Source organism: Heloderma suspectum, chromosome 3 (assembly GCF_057233095.1).
Source record: "Heloderma suspectum isolate Gila_16-S chromosome 3, 16-S_ref, whole genome shotgun sequence".
Taxonomy (NCBI): Eukaryota; Metazoa; Chordata; class Lepidosauria; order Squamata; family Helodermatidae; genus Heloderma; species Heloderma suspectum.
Window position 1 is genome coordinate 4,807,390 of NC_139460.1, and position 27,611 is coordinate 4,835,000.

At 45.0% G+C, this 27,611-nt stretch overlaps 1 protein-coding gene across 3 annotated transcripts in view; it reads left to right on the forward strand.

Moving 5' to 3' along the window:
* SLCO2B1 (solute carrier organic anion transporter family member 2B1) overlaps nucleotides 1-27,611 on the forward strand; it is a 90,878-nt gene that overhangs the window by 62,602 nt on the left and 665 nt on the right. For all 3 annotated transcript variants that reach the window (XM_084841580.1, XM_084841581.1, XM_084841582.1), the window contains 8 exons: nucleotides 6,888-7,021; nucleotides 11,706-11,817; nucleotides 15,537-15,701; nucleotides 16,210-16,402; nucleotides 22,467-22,626; nucleotides 24,000-24,169; nucleotides 24,891-24,955; nucleotides 26,953-27,073. In XM_084841580.1, coding sequence (XP_084697706.1) covers nucleotides 6,888-7,021; nucleotides 11,706-11,817; nucleotides 15,537-15,701; nucleotides 16,210-16,402; nucleotides 22,467-22,626; nucleotides 24,000-24,169; nucleotides 24,891-24,955; nucleotides 26,953-27,073 — 1,120 coding nt within the window. The remainder of the gene's footprint in view (nucleotides 1-6,887; nucleotides 7,022-11,705; nucleotides 11,818-15,536; nucleotides 15,702-16,209; nucleotides 16,403-22,466; nucleotides 22,627-23,999; nucleotides 24,170-24,890; nucleotides 24,956-26,952; nucleotides 27,074-27,611) is intronic.

Genomic DNA, 27,611 nt, shown 5'->3' on the forward strand with positions numbered 1-27,611 from the left:
TATAGCTGGTTCTCAAGTGAGGAAGAGAGAAATCTGAGAGAGTTTGGATATTTTCACTGCTGAGGCTGAAAGTGGCTTCAGTAGGGTAAGATTTGCATTTAAAATGTAAAACCTGCAATGACCAGAATGCTTATTTGCATTACAAATCTCTCCCCCTAGCTTTCTCTTCTGGTGTGAACAATGCTTAGTTAGTAAAGTGGGAGTGGCTCATAGGCAATTTAAGACTACTGTCATGTAGGAATGCTCAAGGATTTTGTTCAGTCTGCATGTGGAAGTGATCCAATTCAATCCACATGTCCCAAGCTAATGTACAGATTGGAATGCAGTTATTCGTCAGATTCACATTTCTCAGAGTTTCGTGATGCAGTTTGTGTCTTTGGAGTGTATTTTAAGGTAAAATAAAATGCATATTTTGAGACAAAATACATTCAGAAATATGTATTTAAAAATTGCACATTAATGCAGAAACAGGACTGAATGGACTTATGAATGAACACATGCAAAACTGACATGGTCTGGAAATAGACTGATGTCCATCTCTTCTAACCTCATGTCATAGCTCTTGGTCTAAATGTTCTCTCCCTTCCACTCTGTCTTCCCACCCCACTCCCCACCAGCATGGCAATTAGCCCTTTTTTCCCTAAGGGTAATTGCCATGGGACAGGGCCAAGGAGGGCAGCGGGCCAGATCCGAAGGCCCTGTGAGCCACATCTAGCCTGCAAGCTGGAAGTTCCCCATGCCTGGTCTAAAAGATGAATTAGACATAGTTCATATCACCCTTCACATCTACCCTCCATCCCATTGTCTCACTAACCAATCTTTCCACTTATTTTTGATGTTTGTAATGAGTAAATCTTAGTATGTTTGGGACACTTGTCTGTACTTACAGATATGTGGTTTCTCATTCCCCAAACCAAAGATCAGGGATATTGGTAACGTCCTTGTCTGTCATGTAGCACATATCAGGCAGGACTCATTCAATAGGCATCTAGTTCACCATATGACAAGTGATGGGGGAATCTACCTTGGTGTGACTTGACTGTGTCAGAATATAACATGAAAAATTGGCCCTATCCCTGTCTGTCACCCACAGCTCTTTTATAGTCCATGGCCCTAATTGCCCAGATGCGCCCAGCCCCTGCAAGCCCTTCCCTCCAGTAATTTCACCGCCTTTCTGCTGTACAGCACCTCAGTCCTCCTCTTAGCCAAATGGGTTCCAGTTATTGCATTACATAGAATTACAGGAGATCGTTACCTTGTCGTGGTGCTGGAGCTTGAGCACCTCAGTGACGTCATGAGCTAAACCGTGAAGGGACACCCAAGACGGGAAGGTCATGACAGAGAGGTCAGACTAAATACAATCCCTGGGGAAGGAAATGGCAACCCACCCCAGTATTCTTGCCATGAAAACTAAATGGATCAGTACAACCAGAGATATGTCGGTATACCATCGGAAGATGGGACTCCCAGGTCGGAAGATGGTCAAAAGGCTACTGGGGAGGAACAGAGGATAAGTTCAACTAGCCCCAGATGTGATGACGCAGCTAGTTCAAAGCCGAAAGGACGGCTAGCAGCCGATGGTGCTGGTGGTGAACGACGAATCCGATGTTCTAAAGATCAACACACCATAGGAACACGGAATGTAAGATCTATTAGACAGGGCAAATTGGATGTGGTTATTGGGGAGATGTCAAGATTAAATATAGACATTTTGGGTGTCAGTGAACTGAAATGGATTGGAATGGGCCATTTCACATCAAATGACCACCAGATCTACTACTGTGGACAAGAGGACCACAGAAGAAATAGAGTAGCCTTCATAATTAATAATAAAGTGGCTAAAGCAGTGCTTGGATACAATCCAAAAAATGACAGAATGATCTCAATTCGAATTCAGGGTAAGCCATTTAATTTAGTGATCCAAATATATGCCCCAACCACAGATGCTGAAAAAGCAGAAGTAGATCAGTTCTATGAGGATCTGCAGCACCTACTGGATAGTACACCAAAAAAAGATGTTATTTTCATTATAGGAGACTGGAATGCTAAGGTGGGTAGTCAAACGACATCTGGAATTACAGGCAAGCATGGTCTGGGAGAACAAAATGAAGCAGACATAGGCTGATAGAATTTTGCCAAGACAACTCACTGTGCATAACAAACACTCTCTTCCAACAACCTAAGAGACGACTTTATACATGGAGTTCACCAGATGGTCAACACCGAAATCAGATTGACTACATCCTTTGTAGCCAAAGGTGGCAGACATCTATGCAGTCGGTAAAAACAAGACCTGGAGCTGACTGTAGTTCAGATCACAAACTTCTTATTGCACAATTTAGAATCAGACTAAAGAGAATAGGGAAGACCCACAGATCAGTTAGATAGGAGCTCACGAATATTCCTCATGAATATGCAGTGGAGGTGAAGAATAGATTTAAGGGACTAGATTTAGTAGATAGGGTCCCGGAAGAATTATGGACAGAAGTTCGCAACATTGTTCAGGAGGCGGTAACAAAAAACGTCCCAAAGAAAAGAAAACCAAGAAGGCAAGATGGCTGTCTGCTGAGACACTGGAAGCAGCCCAAGAAAGAAGGAAAGCAAAAGGCAACAGTGATAGGGGGAGATATGCCCAATTAAATGCAAAATTCCAGAGGTTAGCCAGAAGATACAAGGAATTATTTTTAAACAAGTAATGCGCGGAAGCGGAAGAAGGTAATAGAATAGGAAGGACAAGAGACCTCTTCCAGAAAATTAGAAACATCGGAGGTAAATTCCAGGCAAAAATGGAATGATCAAAAACAAAGATGGCAAGGACCTAAGAGAAGCAGAAGAGATCAAGACAAGGTGGCAAGAATATACGGAAGATCTGTATAGGAAGGTTAATCATATCAGGGATAGATTTGACCGTGTGGTCAGTGAGGTAGAGCCAGACATCCTGAAGAGTGAGGTTGAATGGGCCTTAAGAAGCATTGCTAATAACAAGGCAGCAGGAGACGACGGTATCCCAGCTGAACTGTTTAAAATCTTGCAAGATGATGCTGTCAAGGTGATGCATGCCATATGCCAGCAAATTTGGAAAACACAACAATGGCCAACAGATTGGAAAAAATCAACTTATATCCCCATTCCAAAAAAGGAAGCACCAAAGAATGTTCAAACTAATAAACAGTGGCACTTATTTCACATGCCAGTAAGGTAATGCTCAAGAACTTGCAAGGTAGACTCCAGCAATTCATGGAACGAGAATTGCCAGATGTACAAGCTAGGTTTAGAAAAGGCAGAGGAACTAGAGACCAAATTGCCAATATCCGCTGGATAATGGAGAAAGCCAGGGAGTTTCAGAAAAACATCTATTTCTGTTTTATTGACTATTCTAAAGCCTTTGACTGTGTGGATCATCACAAATTGTGGCAAGTTCTTGGGGGTATGGGGATACCAAGTCATCTTGTCTGCCTCCTGAGGAATCTGTATAACGACCAAGTAGCCACGGTAAGAACAGACCACGGAACAACGGACTGGTTTAAGATTGGGAAAGGAGTACGGCAGGGTTGTATACTCTCACCCTACCTATTCAACCTGTACGCAGAACACATCATGCGACATGCTGGGCTTGATGAAGCCAAGGCTGGAGTTAAAATCGCTGGAAGAAACATTAACCATCTCTGATATGCAGATGATACCACTTTGATGGCTGAAAGCGAGGAGGAGCTGAGGAACCTCATGACGAAGGTGAAAGAAGAAAGTGCAAAAGCTGGGTTGCAGTTAAACCTCAAAAAAGCCAAGATTATGGCAACCAGCTTGATGGATAACGGGCAAATAGAGGGCGAAAACGTGGAGGCAGTGACAGACTTTGTCTTCCTAGGCGCAAAGATTACTGCAGATGCTGACTGCAGCCAGAAAATCAGAAGACATGTCCTTCTTGGGAAGAGAGCAAAGACAAATCTTGATAAAATAGTGAAGAGCAGAGACATCACACCGACAACAAAGGTCCGCATAGTTCAAGCAATGCTATTCCCCGTAGTAACCTATGGCTGCGAGAGCTGGACCATAAGGAAGGCTGAGCGAAGGAAGATAGATGCTTTTGAACTGTGGTGCTGGAGGAAAATTCTGAGAGTGCCTTGGACTGCAAGAAGATCAAACCAGTCCACACTCCAGGCAATAAAGCCAGACTGCTCACTTGAGGGAAGGATATTAAAGGCAAAACTGAAGTACTTTGGCCACGTAATGAGAAGACAGGATACCCTGGAGAAGAAGCTGATGCTAGGGAAAGTGGAAGGCAAAAGGAAGAGGGGCCGACCAAGGGCAAGGTGGCTGGATGATATTCTGGAGGTGACGGACTCGACCTTGGGGGAGCTGGGGGTGGTGACGGCTGACAGGAAGCTCTGGCGTGGGCTGGTCCATGAAGTCACGAAAAGTCGGAAGTGACTGACCGAATAAACAACAAACAACAAGAATTACAGGTCTAGCCAAGCAAGTTGTTTCAGTGTGGGGGTGGACAGAACACACCCTGATGATGGAATCTGCCTGTCGCCTGGTTCCAATTTCACCCATTTTGACTGACTTTAGCTACTGCTGGAAGCCCAGAGCTACTGTGGAGACAATTCCTGCTCCCTTTTCCATGGGGAGGAGGAGTGGATTTTAAATTTCTTTCTTTTTTTTGTGCTGGACTGCCAAGAGGCACTCTGAGCACTTTAGCAGCCCAGCACCCAAATGGCCATCTCCAGTCTCTCCTGAGCTGAAGGGCAAAACTTGGGTGTATTTTGGTGTTGGGCTGTGGGGCATTCCAAGCACCTCCAAAATGGCCAGCCCCACTCTTTATCTCTGGAGCAAAAGACTAATGATCGGACTGGGGAGATCTAGGTTCAAATTCACACTCAGCCATGAATCTCACTGAGTGACCTTAGGTCAGTCGCTATCTGTTGGCTTACCCTACCTTGCAGGGTTGTTGTGAGGATAAAACATGCCATGGGGAAGAAACACATTCACTGCCTTGACCTCCTTGGAGAAAAGGCAGTATATAAATGTAACAGTAATAATAAAACCATAATTGAAAATGTTCTAATATATTTCTAATCCACCCAATAACTAATGTTCTCTGAGCAGATTACAACCAGTTAATATAAAATAAGTGTCTCCTCTGCCAAGCAGGGACAGTGATATTTCCCACGGCTGAGCTGTGCTTCTGAGAGCAGTACACTTGTGGGGAAACTTCCTACCCCCTCCTCAGCTCCAAGCTGAAGGCCACCAGACAGTGATTGATTACTCAGCTTGGGGAGGATGATGAGCAGAGTTCCTGGTCCCAATGGAATTCTGTGCTAAAATTCTGCACATCTTGTTTAGATCATACTTGCCCAACTTTGTGCCCTCCAGATGTTTTGCACTATAGCTCCCAGCATTTATTACAATTGTCCATGCTAGCTGGGGCTGATGGGAGTTGAAATCAAAACACCCGGTTGGGAAAGGCTGCTCTAGAGTGACAGCCAACATTCTTGTTATCTGATCTCACATTTAGGATGTATTTCCTAAAGTTATGAAATGGAGGTGTGGTTTACGAGAAATTAATATTTCCTGGCTTCAGAAGCACTTTGGATTGTTTATGACCAGTAATATCCCACTTCTTGTTTATTGTTTTTGGCACGGCTCCTGCTACTGAACTAGGAAGCAATGTTTGTTCCTGTTCATCTGTTCCCCTCCGAACAAGTCCCCGCAGTCATGATTCAGATTGAACCTGGCCATTACAAGCAAAAGTGCTCATACATTTGTTCGTAACTGCCACTCCCAGTGCATCCCCGCCCCCCAGTTCTTTCCCATGACCTCTCAACTTCGTAATTGTTCATATGAAGCTGCCTTATACTGTCAGAGAGTGGACACAGGGAGGTGCATTTTTATCTCTCATAACACTAGAACCCAGTGAAATCAAAGCACAATAGATTTTGGAAGGCAAAAGAAATTACCTCGTCACACAACACATAACTGATGTCTGGAATTTGCTGCCACAAGATAGGGGGCAGGACAAATTCATGGAGGATAAATTTATCAACTATTAGGCACGATAGTTAACTGGAACACCCATAAACAAAGGCAGTGTAACTCTGAATTCCATTTGAGAAGAGGTAAATAAGAGGGGAATGCAATTGCCTTCATATATCATATGTAAATTGTCAGAGGGCAAGGAGACATCATGTCTCTGCCTTGACCCCAGGAGACTCAGGGTGTCTCTACGTGAGTGATTTATTGCATGCTCATGATTGGTCACTCGCAAAATTTTGTGTCCTTTACATGACATCATCACCCTCCAGGATGCCTCATGCACATTTCCCCCTTTATCGTGCTTTCAAAAAGATCGGACATAAACTAGTAATAAAAGTTAAAGGCGCCATATCAGCAGTGCGTAATGCCTGCTTAGCACCATGAACTTGCCGAGGAAGGACTTTTCTTGATTCAAACCACGTGTTTCTCAGAGTAAAATGCCTCCCTGCAACAAAGGGAGACAAATCTGATGCTCCACCCCACCAAGCTCAGAATCAACGTCCTCTGTTGATTCAGAGCACCCTTAATTTCAATGGAGCTTACTCCCAAGTAAGTGTGCCAATGGTTGTAGACTTACAGCATGATCTTATGTCTACTCAGAAGTAAGTCCCACTGACTTCAATGGGGCTTACACCCAAGTAAGCATGCCTAGGGCTGCGAGGAAACAGTAACAATACTGAGCTGGATGGAGGAGCAATGGTCAGCATAAGGCAGCTTCCTATGTTCCTAGCAAAAGGGTAGGTGATTAGCTCTCCAGCAGCTGTCAAAGCCTCTGGGGGTTGAGCCTGCAACCCTTCCAGTCTCCATTGCAGCCTCAGAGCATCTTTCAGCTCTTTCATCTGGTTGTGTTTCAGCGGAGGAAATGCACATCACCAGCAGCGATCCACGGTGGGTCGGAGCCTGGTGGCTCGGTTTCATATTTGCAGCCAGCGTGGTAGCCATCTCCTCAATACCTTATTTCTTCTTCCCAAGAGAAATGCCTAGAGAGGTAAGGACCCATGTGAGAATGGCTAAAGGCACACGCCCTAACCAACTGCTTCATTTTTGTTTTCATGATCCAAGTGCCAGTGGAATTGGTGCACTGCAGCCTTGTTAAATGAGATCCTCCTGAAATGGAAAGTAAGAACAGTCAAACCACTGGAGCAAGAGCCAGTGTGGTGTAGTGCTGGACATGGACCAGACAGAGAGAGACCTGAATCCAAATCCCTGCTGTTCCATAAACTAACCCGGATGGTTTGGGGCCAGTCACCATTTCAGCCTAGCCCACCTCATATATCTGTTGTGGGGGTAAAAAGGGGACAGGGAAGCCATATATACTGGCTGAGCTCCTTAGAGAAAGGACAGGATACCAATATGACAGTAAGACTAAGAGTGCTTCCAGACAAGGCTTTTACTGTGCAGTCACAAATGCTGAATTTGCACAGTAGTATCCCTCCAGTTACCCTGCACATTTTCTGCACTAGCTGTATTCCACAAAAGTGCACTCTGGAATGGGAGCTTATTTTGTGATAGTTTTGAGAAGCAGCTGGATTTCAGGAATCATGAAGTAGGCAAAAATCCAGGTGAGTAAGTGCACCATGACAGTTGCCCAGGTGAGATTTCCATATGGTGCAGGCATGAAGAAGTTTGTATCTCTTTAATGAGGGGAAAGGAAAGCTCATGTTTTAGAGAGCCAGGAAGTAGAACACGGGGGAGAAAAGGTGAAAAGTCATGGAATGTGGAGTGGGCAGGCCCACAACCTCATGCACTTTTCTTTAGCCGATGGTACAACAACAACAACAACAACAACAACAACAACTAATAATAATAATAATAATAATAATAATAATAATAATAATAATAATTCTTATCTGGATGCACCCTTAGAGAAAATAAAGCTGGTTGGAAAGGCAAAAAGTCTTAACTGCTTCCTGAATTGCATCCCACTTATTTATGGGCAGGTTTCCCGAAAGATCAGATCAGGCAAATACGTTCTCATATCAAATATGAGAGGGGAGTGCTTGTTTTGTGAGCTCTGCAGAACAAGTGCTAGCAATTTGCTGCACAAAGTGCAGAGCAGCTGCATTCGAAATGAATTGCTCTTTCCCAATGAGACATACAGCCGAGACCCTGGTCACATCTGACTGTTAACAATCCCAGAATCCCTTGGCTTTATAACAGCAGCAGTGATAATGTTTATATCCTGGCCATTTCCCAAGCTGGGTAATTGCTTTCTTCCTGCCTAAGCTCCACCTGTATTTTCAATAGAAATACCGATCAAAGGGACTCTACAGTCTGCAAAGTTTTGCCATGGTGTAGAAGGCCCAGAGAACATCTCGGGACCATTTCAGGATATATTTTCTACACAAGCATCATTTTTTCTAGGAAAAAGCTACTTTGAGAGAGGACAGTTTTGAGCTGAGGAACTGATGAGAGGGAAGAATGCTTAATCATTTCCCTACCCATAGCTTTTGTGCACAAACTGCTTCACCTCACAGAATTAGAGACATCTTTACCGTTGCAAGCACGTGTTTGGATCCCTGTGCAGATTGGGATGCAAAGCAGCTGGAGACAGAAATAGTTGCAGCAAAAACACAGTGGGTGTGGGAAGGGTTAAGCACACTCACCTGCCACTTATCTCCTTCTTGATGCTGCTTCCCCTAAGCATCCTTCCCCAGCCTCGGTCCCTCCAGATGTTTTGTACTTATAACTCCCATGGTCCCTTACCATTGGCCATCCTGGGTGGGGCTGATGGGAGTTGTCATCTAAAACACATGGAGACACCCAGATTGGGGAAGGCTGCCCTAGAAGAAGTTGTCATCTGTGTTTAATACACATATTTGTACATGATGCATGTTTTGTCCCTCATAGTAAGGAAACGGTACTTGTCATAACCAGGTTCAAAGCTGAACTAGCAAGCCATGAAGTTTTAGAGCCATACTAGTTGAATGCCATCAGAAAGGCAAAGCAGATGTTAACCTCCTCCTCTGTACTGAAAGATATTTAAATGGAGCTCCCCCCGCTTTAATTAAGTGCTGACTTTGCTGCATCTGTTTGATTTTATGCCATGTTCTTTGCACAGAATCAAATTGATTCACCCCCAAGGAGTCTAGAACTTGACAGTTGTAATGAAACCTTCAAAGAGGATCCAGTAGCTGGAAACATTCCGTTAACCCCCAAGTCAGAGAGGCCGGGACAGAACTAACATAATTGATAATGTGATGTTATTACCAGGAATTGACTGAGAAAAACTTTTAGAAATCTGCCAACTCTGCACTGGACACTGAGTATTTTCCTGAAAGTAGTTGGACACAGTCTAGAGAAACAGTAGAGCCGATCATTGGACCTGTGATGTGGATATCCTCACTCAAGTCCTCAGATTATGTATGTGCATGTTGAAATCTGAGCACTGCTGTTTTACTTCAGTGTTTGAGTACTGAATAAATGTTCCAGTTTGAAGGGGATTGAGCGGGGGGCGGGGGGGAAGATGTGTGAGAGAGTGCTATCAATTTTTGTTGCAAAGCCTGAGATCTTTACCGGCCTTGAATTAGAGCTGTCCCAAGCTATTTTGTTGCCTGAGGCCTACGAAGCCAAGCAGCGCCTCTCCACACATTGAGCAGGTTTGCACAGTCACAGAGAGAAAATAAGCCACTGTGGCTTATTTCCCCTCCCTGCATGTTGTTACATCCAAACCCCATGAGGGTGAGTAGCTGGGGTGGTTTACACACCACCCTGAAACCCATGGCTTGTTCTAGTGACTTGTTTTCCCTCCATGATCATGCAAACCCGGTCATTAAATGAGGATGGGCACCATCCACCAGGATGTTCTCCTGTACGAGCCTTAATGAAAGGAAAGGGAACTGCACAGGATGAGCAATGAGGCTTGCACAGGAGAACATGGATTCTGATCCATAATCCAGATCTGCTTGTCTCCTACTTTGATGACCTCTGCATTAAATATAGCAGCCAGGGCCTATAGCACAAAACACTAACCAAGCCCACCCCAAATAAAAGGTTTTCCACTATGCATACACACACACACACACACCATGTAAAACCAGCATTCTCATGACAGTCATGGGGCTGCAGCTTTCAAAATGAAATCTGCCCATCCTGAAGTGGTTGGATGTTTGTAGGAAGCCTTCATTTTTCTTTGCTTTATTTACAAAGACAAATATGTGCAATCAGTCTCCAAGGCCTTTAAAAACTAATGCTGCCAATTCTATCTTGGAACAACTCCAGCTAAGAGCATTCTGTTTATACCATGGAGTGCATTTGCCCAAAATTTTAGTCAAACTATTCTGTCACCTTTTTTGTTGTTGTTCTGCCTGAAATAGGTCCGCTGGCACTGGCGACAGGCAAAGGATTTGTCCTGAAGTCCACCTTCCACAGTTGAAAAATCTGACATATGAAATACACTGATAATCTTTATGGCTGCTTAATACATTCTGTGCTTATAGCACTGCAGTAGAAAAGGGAATTAGCACAGCCTCCAGACACTTCCTGCCTCAGTGCAAACCTGCATATCATGAGGGTTTCTGGAAAGGTCTGCACCAGAGAATTAAATAGGTTTAACAGCCCTCTTCTGAGGAATCCTGGCAACTGTAATTCTGTGAGGGGTGTAGGGGTCTGTAACAGCAGATTCCCAGCACAAGACTACAAATCCCAAGGTTCTCTTGGGGAAGCCATGACAATAAAACTGGCATAAAACTGATATTACACTATGACATATCAATTTTATGCCAGTTTTCCCCAAAATAATCCCCCAAAGATATACCCTCTGTGGCATGAAATGTAAAGAGGTAAAAGACGCTTGAAGTATGCAAAAGCTGTTCCGTGGCTCTCATTTAAAATTTTCACAATATTCTGCCCCAACACCCTTGGACAGTCCCTTCTCCTGTGGGCCTGTTGCTTGCAATGATGGCCTTGGACCAGCCGCTTGGTTTCATCCACATTTGTTGCAAGAATTCATAGTTTTGTAGGGAGGCATGGCAGTGAAGCCAAATGAATTGCTATCCTTGTGTTTTGGCTTTCAAGATTCATCACATGGGTGATTCTACCAAATCAGAAAACATACACAGTGAATGGGATGACATCACAAAGCTATCTGGCCAATTGGATATGGCAGTGTGATGATGGCTCTGAGGGCAAGTGAGGGCAGTTGAGAGAGAGAGAGAGAGAAAGAAAGCAATGACTGTGAACGCTTCTACAAGGAATGCTAAAAAAAAACTCCAATGAAGGGAAGCTTTATGGCACCACGCTGAAAATTTCTATGAATACCTGTGAGTAGGCTTGGCTCAGCTCTAAGCAGAATGTAGTGAAACAATCCAATAGAAAACTATTTGAATCAGCGAACTAAAAGATCAAAACAGTCAGCCAAGGCTTATAATGAAAACTAATAAAACACTTAGCACAGGGGGCTGCATAACTCTGTGGGAAGGAAGGTATGGCAAAGGAGATGTGACAAAAGGGAAGAGGTAGCAAGCTGCAATTTTGAATGAAGAAAGCAAGCTAACAAGTTGGATTGAACTGGGCTGAGCTCGTCTGAATTTGGGAATGCGCTTGATGAAGTGGCCACTAGGTGGAGTTCCCTGGGGAGAGGTCAAAGCTTGGCTTTCAGGACGTTTGTCCTTGGAAGACAGATCCAGAGATGTCCCAGGGATAGTTATGAGTTACGTCTTGCCTGTTCATAGGAGGAGACTGCACAGAGGAGCTTTGCAGAAATGAACAAGAAAGATTTAATGGATGAGCTCAAAACTAAACCTGAAGATCTGGAAAATTTTACTCTGCTGCAGTTCATCAAAAGTAAGTCTATGTCTATTGTCTATCTAGAACACCTGCTCTGCTTCACTCACCTGGCAGATTTTAACCAGCCATTGAGGAGGAGTGGCTACTAATATGCACTGAAGGTGATGGAGGAGCAGAGAAGAGTCTATACATAACCTTCTCTACTGATTGCAGGGAAAATTCCAGACATGCTGTAAAACTGCAACTTCAAAGCTCTGTTGGGATGCTGCGGCATATGAATGTTTGATTTAGAGATCTGTTATCAGTCACAATAATGCAGACATGTGCTGTCCTGTCCAATAAAACACTCCCTTTCTCCCTGGGTTGAGCTTAATGCCATATTCCTCCTTTAACTCAGCAAGTTTTATTTCCATTAAATAGCAACATACTTCCAGTCCGCCACCATGCTCCTAGAAGGCCAAGAAAATGCGAGTCAGCAAGAGAGACAGATTCCTTCCAGTAGGAGAGCACTCAGAGAGATAAGTCGAATCACCAGGCAAAGCATGCTCCCACAATAGGTGGGTCCAGTGGCTTTCAAACTCTTTACCTACAGGGACAGGGACACTTTCCATGCCAGCCGAACTGCTGAGGAGCCCCATATGGCTGTCATGGAGCCCTTGCGCATGGCAGAGGTCAGTGCGGCATGTTCGAGGGCGCACATTGAGCTCATGTGAGGTATTGCCCTGGTGACTTGGGCCTCACTGTCATCTTCTGTGAACTGAGTGTCCCAACCAGGAGTGGATTGCACTACTGACACCACCACCACTTTTATCTGTATGTTTATTTCTAAAATATATTCGTCAACCTATAAGAAGTAACTCAGGGTCATATACGATACAACAGAAAAAATCCAAAAATACACATCCATCAAAAGAGAAAGCAAGCACAGTGAACCAATTAAAACCAGCAGAGACTAAAATATAGCATGCATCAACAACATAGGGATCTAAAGATCTCACAAAGCTAAAAACCACTTTAAAACACAACATAGCAGCAAAAAATATACAGAGAACTAAAAAGCCTGTGAGAATAAAAAAAAGTCTTTGAGAGGCACTGAAAGGATAACAAAGTAGAAACCAGGCGGACCTTTCTGGGGAGGGGCATTCTATAACTGGGGGACTACTAGTGAAAAGGCCCTGCTTTCTAAGCAAAGGAGACGCAGGCGGGAAAGGTTAGGGGGAATGGGCAGGGAGAAAAAGAGAGACGAAGAGAAAAGAAAAAGAAAAATAGATACAAGGATGATGGGAGTTGTCGTCCAATACATCTGCAAGGTTGGGAAAGGCTGCTCCAACTTACTGCAAGACAAATCATTCTCTTACATTTCTGTCTTATTTACACCTACAATTTTACATGAATACTGAGTGTTATACATTAATCTAACACTTTTGATTTACTCTGCTGCATGACATCGGTTCATTTTTCTACCTTTGATATTTCAAGAGATATACAGTTTTACACAGAAGGGAGTGAGTGGAGACAGGGGAAAGTCATCATAAAAATGAAGGCCAGGTAGATAAAGCTCTCAGGATGAATTTTGATATGTATTAGAGAAGCACAGGGTCTTGTGCATTTTGACTGAAAGTATTTTTCCTTGCAATAAAGCTGAAGTTTATTTTGACTGTGGTGGTGGTGGTGGTAGTGGAGTGCCTTCTTGGCTGCAGAAAAAGTTGCACGTATGCAGAGAGGCATCCACATAGCTGTTTGTGTCCCCACACCCCATTGGGAGCACCAAGCAGTTAGAGTAAACAGCTTGCTCCAGAGTGAGAAACTGGCCTTCCAGGTTTTTTTTTTCTCCTTTCCTGTAAATCTCTAGCCTGGATCAGGAGAACATCCTGCCCACCCCAGTCTATGGGTTTTAAGGGGCAGTATTTGTAATCTGTTAATGGCTTTATAGGTTAAAACCAACACTCTGAACTTGGCCCAGAAGCAGGCAGGGAGCGAATGTAGTTGTTCTAATAATGCTGTAATACACGCTGTCCTACCTATCAGTTGACATGCATGCAGCCACATTTTGTACTAACTGAAGGTTCCAAACCATTTTTGAAGGTAGCCCAACACAGAGCACATTGCAGTAATCTAGTCTCGAGGTTACTAGCACATGGATAACTGAGGCCAGGTTCTCACAGCCCAAATAAGAGCACAGTTACAGAACTAGCCAAAGCTGGTACAAGGCACTCCTAATCACAGAGGTGTGATTTTGTGTATGTGCCCTACCATTGTGTTTGACATCACAGTAACTAACTAGTCCTTTGTACAGTTTAGCGTTCTTTTCTTCATAAGAGTCTGGGTGGCTGAACTCTGTGGAGGGCTGGCATTTTCCTCCTTTTAGGGGATAGTTAAAGAATGGAGAAGTTTCTTATTTATTATACATTTATATCGCTCCAGAGGTATATATGGCACTTAAGAGAGCATTATCAACAAAACAAAGAACCCTTCTTTTGCTTACAATTTAAATGTAAGTAGTAGAGGATTTTACAATTTAAATTTCAGCAGTGGTGGGAAACAAGACTACAGAGACAGGGTGGGGGGGAGAGACAGAGGTAAGAAAATGCCAGAGAGAGGCGAAGAAGTAAGAGTAACAAGGGATACATGAGCAAATGTGGTTATTATATGCAGTCAAATAAACCAATAAATAAATGACGCAATGCGCACGACAGCACTCCAAAAAGAAAAGGGACAACCAATATTAGCACATCCGGTTTATAAATGTATAGATTTTAAAATTACAAATAGATTTTAAAAATGTGAAACGTTTCCACATAAAACGCTAGCTTCAGTCACAAGAAGAGCATGCTACAGTACCACTTGTAAACCGAGCCAGAACCAATCAGGAACAGGCCACGCCTCAATGAGGGGAACAAAGATTGACAATCAGCTCCTGGATTCAACAGCCAATCAAGCTGCACTAATAAACCTTATGGCTTGTTTTATCTCATCCTTCACAGTGATACCGGGTTTCACCTGTTCAATACACATTGCCTCCTTTGTCTTTCTCCTTCAGAGGCTCCATTCAATTGCTAGCCCAGACCTGCACTAACATTGCTCTGCCAGCATGTTTCTTCCTGATACAAAGTCACCACGTTCTAGCACGTGTTTCCTTATGCTGAATATCAGCCAAATGCTCCTCATCTCTTTTCAGGAGAAGTCTTTCAGCTTCACCAAAGTAAAAAGCCTATGTTTTTTAGCCTAGGTTACCTCACAGGGTGTTGTGGGGATAAAAGAGCGAGAAGAGAGCCATGCTCAATGTCCTGCACTCCTTGAAGGAAGGGAAGAATACAAATGCAATAAACAAGAAATATAGCTGCAGGGCCTGAGATGTTAGCAGCAAACTGTAGAGGCAGGCATGAGGTTGGCAGCAAGAAGGGTGGAGGTTGCAGAGCCAACAATGTATATGGCAATTTGTGCTTAATTCAAGCACCTCCAGTTGAGTACCTCTGAGCATGTGCAGAGTCTAAAAGAAAAGGTGCCCCGAAGAAATGCAATTTTTCCTCAGATATAGTCTGTTAAATACTGTCATCCCCACTTCCCCTTTCAAATTATGGGGCAGATCTTTCCACAGGTTGGATGGAGGAATTCATGTTTACTTCTGTATAGGGTGGATTTTCCTACTTTTCAATGCCATGTAAGGCATCATTGTTTGAAGTATATGTCAGCCTTTAAGCCATGGTGCCCATTGTTATTATGTTTGCAATGAAGAGACTTCATCATTTGGTACTCTTTCCTCTGGTCTGTTGCAGTGTTTCCTGTGGTTTTGCTGAGAAATATCAAGAATCCGGTCTTCGTCATGGTTATCTTGGCTCTGATCAATCTGTCTTGCATGATTGCTGGCATAGCGACCTTTCTGGCCAAATTCCTGGAGCAGCAGTTTAGCCTGACAGCATCCATTGCCAACATGATCATAGGTGTGTGCTACTTCCCTGTTCCCAGTCACTTGATTAATGACACCCATATAAATTTCTGTTGCACTGCTTCTGTCATAAGAGGTAGAGCTGTGCCAAATTTCTGCAGGATTCAATTTTCATTTCAGAAATGGTTCTTTCATATTTGTGTGTGTATGAATCTCCTGCCAAAAGAGAAGCCACACCAACAAAAGAAAATAGCATTTTTGTATCACAATGCATGGTGTTATCCCTCCCTCTATGCCGGCCCTTTTGCCAAGAGGAAGGGATTGTGCTCTGCATCACACTATGGAATGCCTGCTTTAAACTGGAAAGTACATGTTGTGCCTGTGCCAAATGGTCATTGAAACTGGTCTTTTAATGAAGGGCAAAAGCCTTTGCTAAATGCCCCAGCCCCCTTTTGTCTTAGTCCTAGTAAGTGGTATCAAGTGGGCTGTGTTGGGGAAGATGCAGGGATGACCCCCAAAGCTGGCAGGATGTTTGATTTCCACTCTCTTCCTCCATCCCACAGGAGCTGTCAACATCCCGGGTGCCATGTTGGGAATAATACTTGGGGGTGCCATCATGAAGAACTGCCACCTCACCCTCAAGCAGGCAGCCGTCATGTGCATAGCCAGCATGGGCTTTTGCCTCCTCTTTGAGTTTCCCCTCCTGTTCCTGGGCTGCCCCACACAGGTTGTTGCAGGCCTTGACTACTCTGGAAGGTACTCTGAGCCATGCACAGACCCTTGATCTGATGTTCCAAGACAAATTGCAAAATCATCATCTGGTTTAAGTTAGAAGAGAAAGGAAAGCCTTCAAGTTAAGGGATTTTCAAATAGTGTTTCTTTATTCAGTGGGTTTTCCTTACCTTTCTTTTGCTGCCTTCCCCTTGTCTTTGCTCTGCTGTTCCCCTATTTTGTGTCTACAACTTGGGTTGTATCCTTTGCCTCACATCCCTATCCATCCTACATCATAGGATACAGAAGCAGGGGGCAATGAGACTCACCCTGAACCCTAGACATCCATACCTCCCTCTCTTTGCGTGTCTTTCAACTGCATCTGAAACCATCTCTTTTCTCTCAAGTCTTGGGCCTCTCTTTTAAAAATAAAATGCTCTTTAGACTCTCTCTGATTTCTACCATATCTTATCCACGTTGTTCTCCTTCCTCAGGTGTCTATAAGTGTGGGTGGGCAGGGTTTGTTCTTTTTAATGTTTACTGTACAGGACCTAGTGCTAGGGTGCTTTATAAATCCTATTATTAATGGTAATCATTGTTGTTATCATGGTGGACAGGAGGAAAAGGAAAACCAACAACCAAACGTAGCAGAAAGCAGCGATAGTACGAAGGGGCTGGTTGCACAGGTCATGACCTGGCCCAGAAATAAACAAATGGGTCAGTCATAAATGGTCATCTGTGAGCAATAATCAAACCCTGCCTATTGATTATCAATTCATGGCCCTGCCCCCTTTTGCATGGCAGACAAGAAGGCAGCATATTTTCATATTGTGACAGACCACCTCCTGCCATAGCCTGTTTCTGGAAGCATTGACAGGCATGTGCTCCAGAAGCAAACTGGGTGATGAGAGAGTTGCCCTAACAGGAGAGGACTCAGCAGTGAAGATGTTCATGTAGACACAGCCATGGATGGTTAACTAGATAAACATTGGGGCTGCAGTGTTTAGTTGATTCATCAGTTTTGTTAACTGGTTGAAAAGCTCTTGTGCCCAGTTAATTGTACAGTAGGGTTTTTAAATTATTAATTATTTTTAACATCAATATTTACAATTCCATGGGTGACAGGTTCCACCTTAGGAAAGGCATGCCTCTTTCTCCTCAGAAGGAAATGCCTCTTCTGGGATGGTGCCTGCTGTGACACAGGTGTGCATGATCTAGAAAGCTAGCTAGCTAGCTTTTAATCTTCAGAACAAATTTTGTATTCATATGCAAGTGTATGCAGATTTAATCAATTAAAGGCCTATGATCCATTGACCAATTGAATGACAGCCCTAATAAATATCTGCATGTAGCGATGTGCTCCAAAGCCGTGCCACGGCCTAGAATCATAGAATCATAGAATCATAGAATAGTAGGGTTGGAAGGGGCCTACAAGGCCATCGAGTCCAACCCCCTGCTCAATGCAGGAATCCAAGTCAGAGCATCCCTGACAAATGGCTGTCCAGCCTCGTCTTAAAGGCCTCCAGTGTGGGAGAGCCCACCACCTCCCCAGGTAATTGGTTCCATTGCCGTATTGCTCTGACACTCAGGAAGTTTTTCCTGATGTTCAGCCGGAATCTGGCTTCCTGTAACTTGAGCCCATTATTCCGTGTCCTGCACTCTGGGATGATCAAGAAGAGATCCTGGCCTTCTTCTCTGTGACAACCTTTCAAGTACTTGAAGAGTGCTATCATATCTCCCCTCAGTCTTCTCTTCTCAAGGCTAAACATGCCCAGTTCTTTCAGTCTCTCTTCATAGGGCTTTGTTTCCAGTCCCCTGATCATCTTTGTTGCCCTCCTTTGAACCCTCTCCAGCTTGTCTGCATCCTTCTGAAAGTGTGGTGCCCAGAACTGGACACAGTACTCCAGATGAGGCCTAACCAGTGCTGAGTAGAGGGGAACTAGTACTTCCCGGGATTTGGAAGCGATGCTTCTATGAATGCAGCCCAAAATAGCATTTGCCTTTTTTGCAGCCACATCACATTGTTGGCTCATCTTCAGCTTGTGATCGACGACAATTCCAAGATCCTTCTCGCTCGTAGTGTGGTTGAGCCACGTATCCCCCATCTTGTAACTGTGCATTTGGTTTCTTTTTCCTAGGTGCAGAACTTGGCATTTGTCCCTATTAAATGCCATTCTGTTGTTTTCTGCCCAGCACTCCAGTCTATCCAGATCACTTTGAATTTTGTTTCTGTCTTCCAAAGTATTAGCTATCCCTCCCAATTTTGTGTCATCTGCAAATCTGATCAGCATTCCCTGCACCTCCTCCTCCAAGTCATTAATAAAAATGTTGAAGAGCACTGGGCCCAGGACTGAGCCCTGCGGTACCCCACTCGTTACCTCTCCCCAGCTTGAGAAGGTCCCATTGATAAGCACTCTTTGAGTCCGATTCTGTAGCCAACTGTGGATCCACCAGATGGTTGTTTCATCTAGCCCACTTCGAGCAAGTTTGCTCATCAGGATATCATGGGGCACTTTGTCGAAAGCTTTGCTGAAGTCGAGGTATATGATGTCTACAGCATTCCCACGGTCTACAAGGGAGGTGACTTGATCAAAAAATGAGATCAGATTTGTCTGGCAGGACTTGTTTTTGACAAATCCATGTGGGCTTCGAGTAATCACGGCATTGTTGTCAAGGTGCTTCCAGATGGATTGCTTTATGATCTGCTCCAGAATTTTCCCAGGGATTGATGTCAGACTGACTGGTCTGTAGTTCCCAGGTTCCTCCTTTTTACCCTTTTTGAAGATAGGGACAACGTTAGCCCTCCTCCAGTCATCTGGCACTTCCCCGGTCCTCCATGATTTCTCAAAGAGAATAGACAGCGGTTCTGAGAGTTCTTCTGCCAGTTCCTTTATTACTCTAGGATGCAGTTCATCTGGCCCTGGAGATTTGAACTCATTCAAAGTAATGAGGTGTTCCTTGACCATATGCCTGTCGATCTCAAGCTGCAATCCTGCCCCTTCAGCCTGTACTTCGCCTTTGCCAGGGGGGTCATAGACCCTCTTTTGGGAGAAGACTGAGCCAAAGTAGGAATTGAGCACCTCTGCCTTTTCTTTGTCATCTGTTATCATTTTGCCATCCTTATTTAATAGCTGAACAACCATTTCTTTCCTCTGCCTTTTACTATGCACGTAGCTGAAGAAAGCCTTTTTGTTGTTTTTAGCATCCCTCGCTAACCTCACCTCGTTCTCCGCTTTAGCCTTCCTGACGCCATCCCTGCAATTCTGTGCTACCTGCCTGTACTCTTCCTTTGTTCCTTGGCCTTCTTTCCACTTCCTCTATGTGTCCTTTTTTGTTTTCAGGTCATCCCTAAGCTTTTTGTGAAGCCACATTGGCTTCTTCTGTTGTCTTCCACCTTTTCTTCTTGTTGGAATTGTTTGTGATTGTGCCTTGAGAATTTCCTTTTTTAAAAGTTCCCACCCATCTTGGACTCCTTTTCTCGCTAGCATTGTTTGCCATGGGACCTTACTGATCATTGTTCTGAGTTTATTAAAATCAGCTTTCCTAAAATCCAGGGTACGCGTTTGAGTACACTCGGCTTTTGCTTCCCTTAGAACCAAGAACTCAAGTACAACATGGTCGCTTTCCCCCAGAGTTCCTGTAACTGCTACTTTATCCACTAAGTCATCTCTGTTGGTTAGGATCAAGTCAAGGATAGCCGATCCTCTAGTTCCTTCCTCTACTTTCTGTAGGAGGAAGTTATCCGCCACACAAGTCAGGAATTTCCTGGAGGGGCCATGTTTTGCAGAATTTGTCTCCCAACAAATATCGGGGAAATTGAAGTCCCCCATTACTACTACATCATGCTTCCTTAAAACATTGGCTATTTGCTTTTCAAAAGTTTCATCCTTGGCTTCTCCTTGATTGGGTGGCCGGTAGTAGACTCCGACCACCAGGTTCCTTTTATTCTTTGCTCCATTTATTTCAACCCAGATGCTCTCGATGGGGCTACCAAGCTCCTCCTCCTGTATTTCTGTGCAGAGATATGTATTTTTCACATACAGTGCAACCCCGCCTCCCTTTCTGTTCCTCCTGTTCTTTTTGAACAAGTTATATCCTTCAACTGCTGTATTCCAGTCATGAGAGTCATCCCACCAAGTCTCAGTTATACCTATCAAGTCATAATTTCCCTCCTGTATTAAGAGTTCAAGTTCGTTCTGTTTGTTTCCCATACTCTGGGCATTAGTATATAGACATCGAAGACCATGTGCTTCATAGTCTGGCTTTCTTCCTACATGTGTCTGAAGACTATTATTGGGCGCTATCAGCGCTGTTCTCTCCATTGCAGTGCATGCGCCTACGTCCATTGTTACCCCCAACATTACATCTCCCTTCCCCGTAGGATTCAGTTTAAAGCCCTCCTGATGAAGTTCTTCATGCTGTGGCCAAACACATTCTTCCCAGCCTTTGTGAGGTGCAACCCATCCCTAGCCAACAGCCCATCTTCCAGGAAGTATAGCCCGTGGTCCCAGAATCCAAATCTCTCTCGTCGGCACCACCTTCGTAGCCAGTCATTCACCCGGAGTATTTTTCGTTCCCTTTCTATCCCTCTTCTAACTACTGGAAGGATGGATGAGAAAACTATCTGGGCCCCAAAGTTCTTGAGTTTCCTTCCCAAAGCTTCAAAGTCTGACGTGATCTCTTCGTAGCTCCGCTTGGCGGTATCATTTGTTCCCTCATGGATGAGAAGAAAGGGATACCTGTCAGTGGGCTTTATGAGTGCAGGCAACCTTTCAGTCACGTCTCTAATCTGTCCTCCCGGGAGACAACATACCTGGCGAGTCCATGGGTCTTCGCGACATACTTGGGTCTCGATCCCACGCAGCAAGGAGTCTCCCACTACTACCACTCTTCTCTTCTTCTTCTTGTAGGCCTGGGTTTCATCGCCTCTGTTTGACTGACCTTTAGCCTCTTGCTCACTCTCATGCAGGTTCCCCTGTGATTCTTCCTCTGCAGGCTGTCCTCCAGTCTCATCTGCAAGTACTTGGAATCAGTTCCACAGCTCCACCACTTCCACTGGTGCAGAGTGGCGTCTAGTTCTTCTTCTTCTAACTGTCACCGTTTTCCAAGGAGTATCCTCTACTCCATTTTTCTTCTCCTCAGCATTTCCCACTTCTGCCTCATCTTGCTGTTGCTCTTCAAGCTTCTGGTCTGCCCTTTGCTGCTGTAGTTCCCCCATTCTGTCCAAGAACTCTTCGTGTTCTCTTATTCCCCGGAGGGTTGACAGTCGCCGCTCCAGTCCACTTACTTTTTCCTCCAGCAGCGTGATCAACTTGCACTTGTTGCAGGTGTAGGCCATGTTGTTCTCAGGCAAGAAAACAAACATGGCACACACCTTGCAGGTCACCACCACTGGAGAGTCTTGTCCTTCCATAGCCCCGTTTCCCTTTTTGTGTCTAGCTTTGTGATTGTTCTAGACTAGCCTGTGCCTGCTCCTCTACTCAGTAGAGGTTAAAAGCAGAGTCCCACTGGTGTGGAAGTGTGTGTTACAAGACAAATAAATGGGAAAAAGTTAGTTAAAAAAAAATGTTAGGGGCCTCCCCCTTGACCTCCCCTGCCGAACTCCCCTGGCCAACTCCTGTTTGCTTCCCCTGTTCGCTCGCTCTCTGGGAGCTTGCCTGCTTCTGTAGTCCCTGGACCAGCTGGAGCAGCTTGCTCTGCTCTGCTCTGCTCATCTGGGAGGCGGGAAACAGACTGAAGCTTCCCGCCCAGTCAGCTGCTGGGAGTACTCAGGCCACAGCCCCCCAATGCAGTTGGAGCTCTCAGAAGCACCTGGTGAGCTCACAGCCAGTCAGAAGGATAATGGGCAGCGCCCTGGGCTTCCTGCAACCCACTTACCTCTTAGCCTCTGTCTCCTTTGTCTCCTTTGTCTCCTTTGTCTCTTCAACCACTGCAACTCCCCTGGCCAACTCCTGTTTGCTCCCCCTGTTCGCTCGCTCTGTTCGCTCGCTCTCTGGGAGCTTGCCTGCTTCTGTAGTCCCTGGACCAGCTGGAGCAGCTTGCTCTGCTCTGCTCTGCTCAGCTGGGAGGCGGGAAACAGACTGATAGTATGTTCTTTTTCCTTGCGTAGTTCTGAAGTTGGACAACACATTGCTGGATGTAACCTCAAGTGCAACTGCTCCTCCACAACTTTTAACCCTGTATGTGGCCAGGACAATGTTGAATACATCTCCCCTTGTCATGCGGGCTGCTCAGGTCTAAACTTTAATCAAGAAATGAACAGGGTTGTGGTGAGTAGATTTTTTTATCTACTTTTGGAACCTGAGGGGAGGGGAAAGTGTTTGGGAGGAAGATTTTGAGTGGAGAAGGGGGGGGTGCATGCCCCTCCTGAGCCTCCACTCCACATTGCCCCCTGCTGAAGCTGCTTCTGCTGGAAAATAATGGTCTCAGGGGTTCCTTACATGCTTTTGCGTCTCACATACAGTTAGGTCTTATGGAACCTCAAGCCATCCCCACACATGAAGGACCTTCAGAACTGTCTCTGGGAGCATAACTACATGTTACAGAGCCCCTATGGCTGCTGCTGACCTGCTTCTCTTCCCCATGATGTTTAGCTAAAGCAAGATGTGATGTCAGCACACACAGCATTTTGCCACCCACTCCGCAAGCTGCAGACAATGTGTGAGGAGGCATCAAGGGTCGCTGTCCCATCCCTGGATACTCCTGGTGCCTAGCAGCAGCAGCCAGCTACAGTTAGGGCTGGCTAAACAGAAGAAAAGGGAATCAGGACAGGGGCTCTGATAGGTCCAGGGCTCTGACAGAGGACGAGCAGGTGGGGCAGAAGCACAAGATAAAAGTCTGAAGGCTAGAAGGGGTGGAGGGGGAGCTGGAGTAAAGAGGCTCAGGAAGAGTGGCTGAAAGGAGCAACTAGAAGTAACGAAGACCCGAAGGTAAAGAAAGGGAGAAGAGCAACTGTGCTTCCTTGAAGGCCAGGGATCTAAAGCAGAGGAGGGTTTGCTAGCAAACCCAAAAGAGACCTACCTGGGTAGTCAGCAGCAGTCAGAAGCCTACAGGAACTGGTGGATGAGAAAAGACTAGTTTAATTCCCCAGCAAGCTCAGGAACAGGTCATCCCGACTCTGCAACTGCTCATCAACCTCAAGCAGCAGTATGCAAGTAGCCCCTCGGACTCTCCAGCTACTGCTCTGGGGTTGTGCACTTCAGCCCACAGCTACCTGCACTGTAGACCTTCAGCCTGCTCCAGCAGATACTTACCAGTATTGCCCTGAGAGCATCCTGCAGCTACTTGCCTCATGTATGCACATTTTTATGCATAAGCACATGGGGAGACACTGTCTCAATCTCTGGTTTAAACCTTCAGGCCTCTAAACCCTCTGAATTGTGAGTTGGCACTTTTTATTTTTAAAATGCATTGGAAAACATGCCTGCTCACTGAACTTTTGCTAAAGTCTTTGATCACAAGGGTTTTTGTCTCAGTGGATGCTCCTGACAATGTCTGAGCATTTCCAAGGTGTGGCGGTGGCAGTAGAAGGAAGGAGGGAGAAGGGAAGGAGGGGGTCAGCCATACAAATGCCTGGCCTCCCCCGTCCCCACAACTGGTACTGTTCCTTCCCTAACCTCCTGACTTCCTGTTGCCCCCTCAGAATTACACCGGATGCAACTGCATCGTTCTCAATGGAACCATTGGATATGCTGTCCCTGGCAGCTGCGGCGCTCACTGCTCCCAGTTCCTGATGCCTTTCATTATGATTGGCTGCATAGCCGGATTCATGGGGACCCTCTCACACACTCCGTCATTTGTGATGATCCTGAGGTAGTTTAAGATATGAAAGAGCACCTTACAGGAATGTTTGAGTTGTGGCCTGCTCTCTGCCAAGAAACCTAGATGGGATTAGTTTCAGGAATCTCCTGTATTTGCATTACTGGCATTCAGAAAGGGCCAGGAAGATTCAGTTAAAAGGGCCAGCTTGTGTCTCTCTTCATACTACTAACAACATTAAAGCGTCGTTGATATGCATTATATGGCGCTTCACAGGCAGGACAGGCACCTGGCCCCAAGGCGCTTACAGTCTAATGGTTGGCAGTGGAAGAAACAGGTACGATGGGGTAGGCGGGGGAGAGGCAAACGGAACAAGGGATGGGTGTGTGCAAATAGTCTGAGTGGGTACGGATTAAGGGGGTACACTAAAGGATTTTGAGGGGGGGGGTTGAAGGAAGAGAGCAAGAAAGTAGTGCCACTAGAAAGGAGTTCTGGGAGGGAGTTCCAGAAAGAAAGGGAAGAGTCAGATAAGAGAGCAGAAGAACTTCCACTTTGAAAAGACCCACTGACTTTTGCGCTGGTCTACATCTTACATCTCTCATGGGCACAAAGCTGGAACTCCCTGTGGCAGCTTGTCCCTGCTTTCAGTGCCATGTGTAGAACTGCAGCTGATCACCTGGCTCTTCCTCATGGCATGGAGAGTTGCCAGGTGCTCACTGCCCTCCACAGATGTACTGATTTGGCTCCCACCCACCCCCTTTTTTGTTGCTTTCAGGAATGTTAAGCCTGAAGATAAGTCCTTTGCCATTGGGATACAGTTCCTGCTGCTAAGACTTTTCGGTAAGTCAAAGGCAAGGCAGGGGATGTGCTGTGGTACCTATGTGTCGGGGGGGTTGTATTAGGTGCTGAATTTAGCATTCTGAGAAGCATATTTCTAGCCTTTATGGCTGTGTAGAAAACTTGAAAACTCACAGAGTGAACATGGTGCAATCTCAGAAGCCAGAAGCAATCTCAGAGCAGTGTTGGGCAGGACTTCCAGTGATCAAGTGTAGAGTCCTCACTAGACCAACTCGCTCCTCTTCATGACCCACAAAAGCAGAATAAATAATGAAAGATAAGTCAATATGTGCACATTGCAGAAATGTGTCTCCCCTTTACACTTTTTGCAGGGGACATCAGTGCAAACACAGCCACCATAAATTTGGGAATTGGCCCTAAGAATGTCACAAAACAAGGAATTAATTTAATCCCACATGATGCCAATTAGAATAGCAGAGGTTTTCATGCAAGTATACACATTCTTCAGACAGAACTTACAGTGCAATCACTGAACTGAAGTCATCATATTCATTATAGGAACAGAGAAAACCATCAGTCCATGTGCAACCAGGGGGTAGCTAAACCCCAAACCCAGATCTTAGCCAGCAGCTAGGAATTTCAGCACCTTAGTCAGTTCAATGGCTCCCAAGAAGCCCACTGTGTTCTAAGGGCTGCTTTTAAAACTGAGCAGATATATCCAACTACAAAAATACATGCATCCTGTGAGTTAAGAATGGCATGTGCTAGTTTAAACCGCCACTTTTCTCAGAGATAAACCCAGGAGAAAAAGAACCATTTTAAAGTCGAGTGTATGTTCACTGGTGCAGTTGTTGTCATCAAGTGACAGATGCAGGAAATGCAAGAAATTACTTAAGCATGGCTTGTGATAGCAGCATAAGCAGGGACAAAGAGAACTTGATGTTAGCCAATAGGAATTAGTTGTAATGTGTCCAAATAAACATTTAGGGATGCTTACAAAATTCTCCCCATCTGAATTTCTCTCCAGATTTTCAGAGGGGTCGCATGTTAGTCTGTTGCAGCAAAAACCAAAGAGTCTTGCAGCATCTTAAAAGACGTAAGACATTTATTATGGCATAAGCTTTAACCACAAGTCTCCAAATTTGGGATTCTAACAGCGCAATCATATGCATGTTTACTCAGGAGTAACTACCACTGTGTTCAGTAGAGCTTACTCCCAGTTAACTATGCATGGGATTGAAGCCTAAATGACCTGCTCTTCTTTATGGTGTGGCACCAATGGCTTAAGAAACCACCAATCTCCTTATTTTACCTGCTGCATTGATATAAAGTTAAATGAGAGTTAAATGTTAAATGAGAGTTTTCACTACATTAGGGCTATTTAGCTCCCACCAAAACCTTGGATGTCCAGTTTTACATCCCCCTCCATACTTCACTTTCATCAGGGCCTAACCAACCCCAATGCCCTGTTAGTGAAACCCTCATATTAAACCCCATGCACAGTGGTCATGGGAAGGATTTTGAAACATCACTGAACAATCAGCCCCCTTATTTTAAGACAATACAGGAAGTATGAAGTGGTGTAGATTAGAGATAAAATATCTATATTTATTGTAAAATATTTAAAATGTGTAACAAGGTGAAAGCAGCCAGAAGCAAAACTGAGCCAAAGTTTCTCTTTCTGTTAATTCCAGTCATACATAATAATGAGACACCTGCTTTCTTCAGGCTGTTCCCAAAAGGGACACTAATGGAGGGTCATGCATTATGTGGGCCAGTGCCTCTCCTCTCCCTTTCCATGCCATTGATCAGTTGCCACTCTGGACAGCTGTTTCTCTATAGTGGGGCCAGGAAGCACTTAGCAGCTGATGGGCTGATTTCAACGGAGGGCTTCTTGATCCCCTTTCTCTCTCCAAAACCTGCAAAATGGCCGGTGGGGAGGAGCTGAAACCTGGCAACAGCATGGCAGGGGGGATGCAGTAGAAGGGTTTGGGAGAGTTGGCCTTTTATGCAGCATGGGCCCCTTGCTTGTCTTTCAGCATGGTTGCCTGCACCGATGCTATATGGCAGCACCATTGATACAACCTGCCTCCTGTGGCAAATGAAGTGTAAGAAGAGAGCGGCCTGCAGATACTATAACAACACATTATTACGACAAAAGTAAGTCCTCCTTCTTGCCTTAATAATAGCACACCAATTTGACTGTGAGTGTGTGTGTGTGTGTGAGAGAGAGAGAGAGAGAGAGAGAGGGACAGAGAGACAGAGCAGCAGGCATGTGACAGCAAGAAAGACAGAAGCAAACTGAAGATGGAGTTGTTAGCTTATTGGGTAAGGCTCAGGGAATAAGGGGAGTGGAGAGGAGGATAGGGGGAATTGCAGGTGGAATTATCAAGACAGCAGGGAGTGGGAAAAGGTGGTGCAGCCCTCCCACTCAATCTCTCCCATGTGGTCCCCTAGTGAACTCCTGTATGGGAGCCCCCTCTACTTATTGGTACATTTGTTTCTAATTCTTCAGCCTTACTGCAAGTTGATGCCAGTAAGTTAGGACTTGAAGTAAAAGAGGTCACACCAGTGAAGAGAAGGGTCCCAACATCCCTAGAGAGAAGGTGCCTGAGGACCCACAGTGGCATGATTGGGGGTGTTGTCTGTTGTATCACATACTTCCAACAAAGCTTTATTAGTCTTGTTATGTGTGACC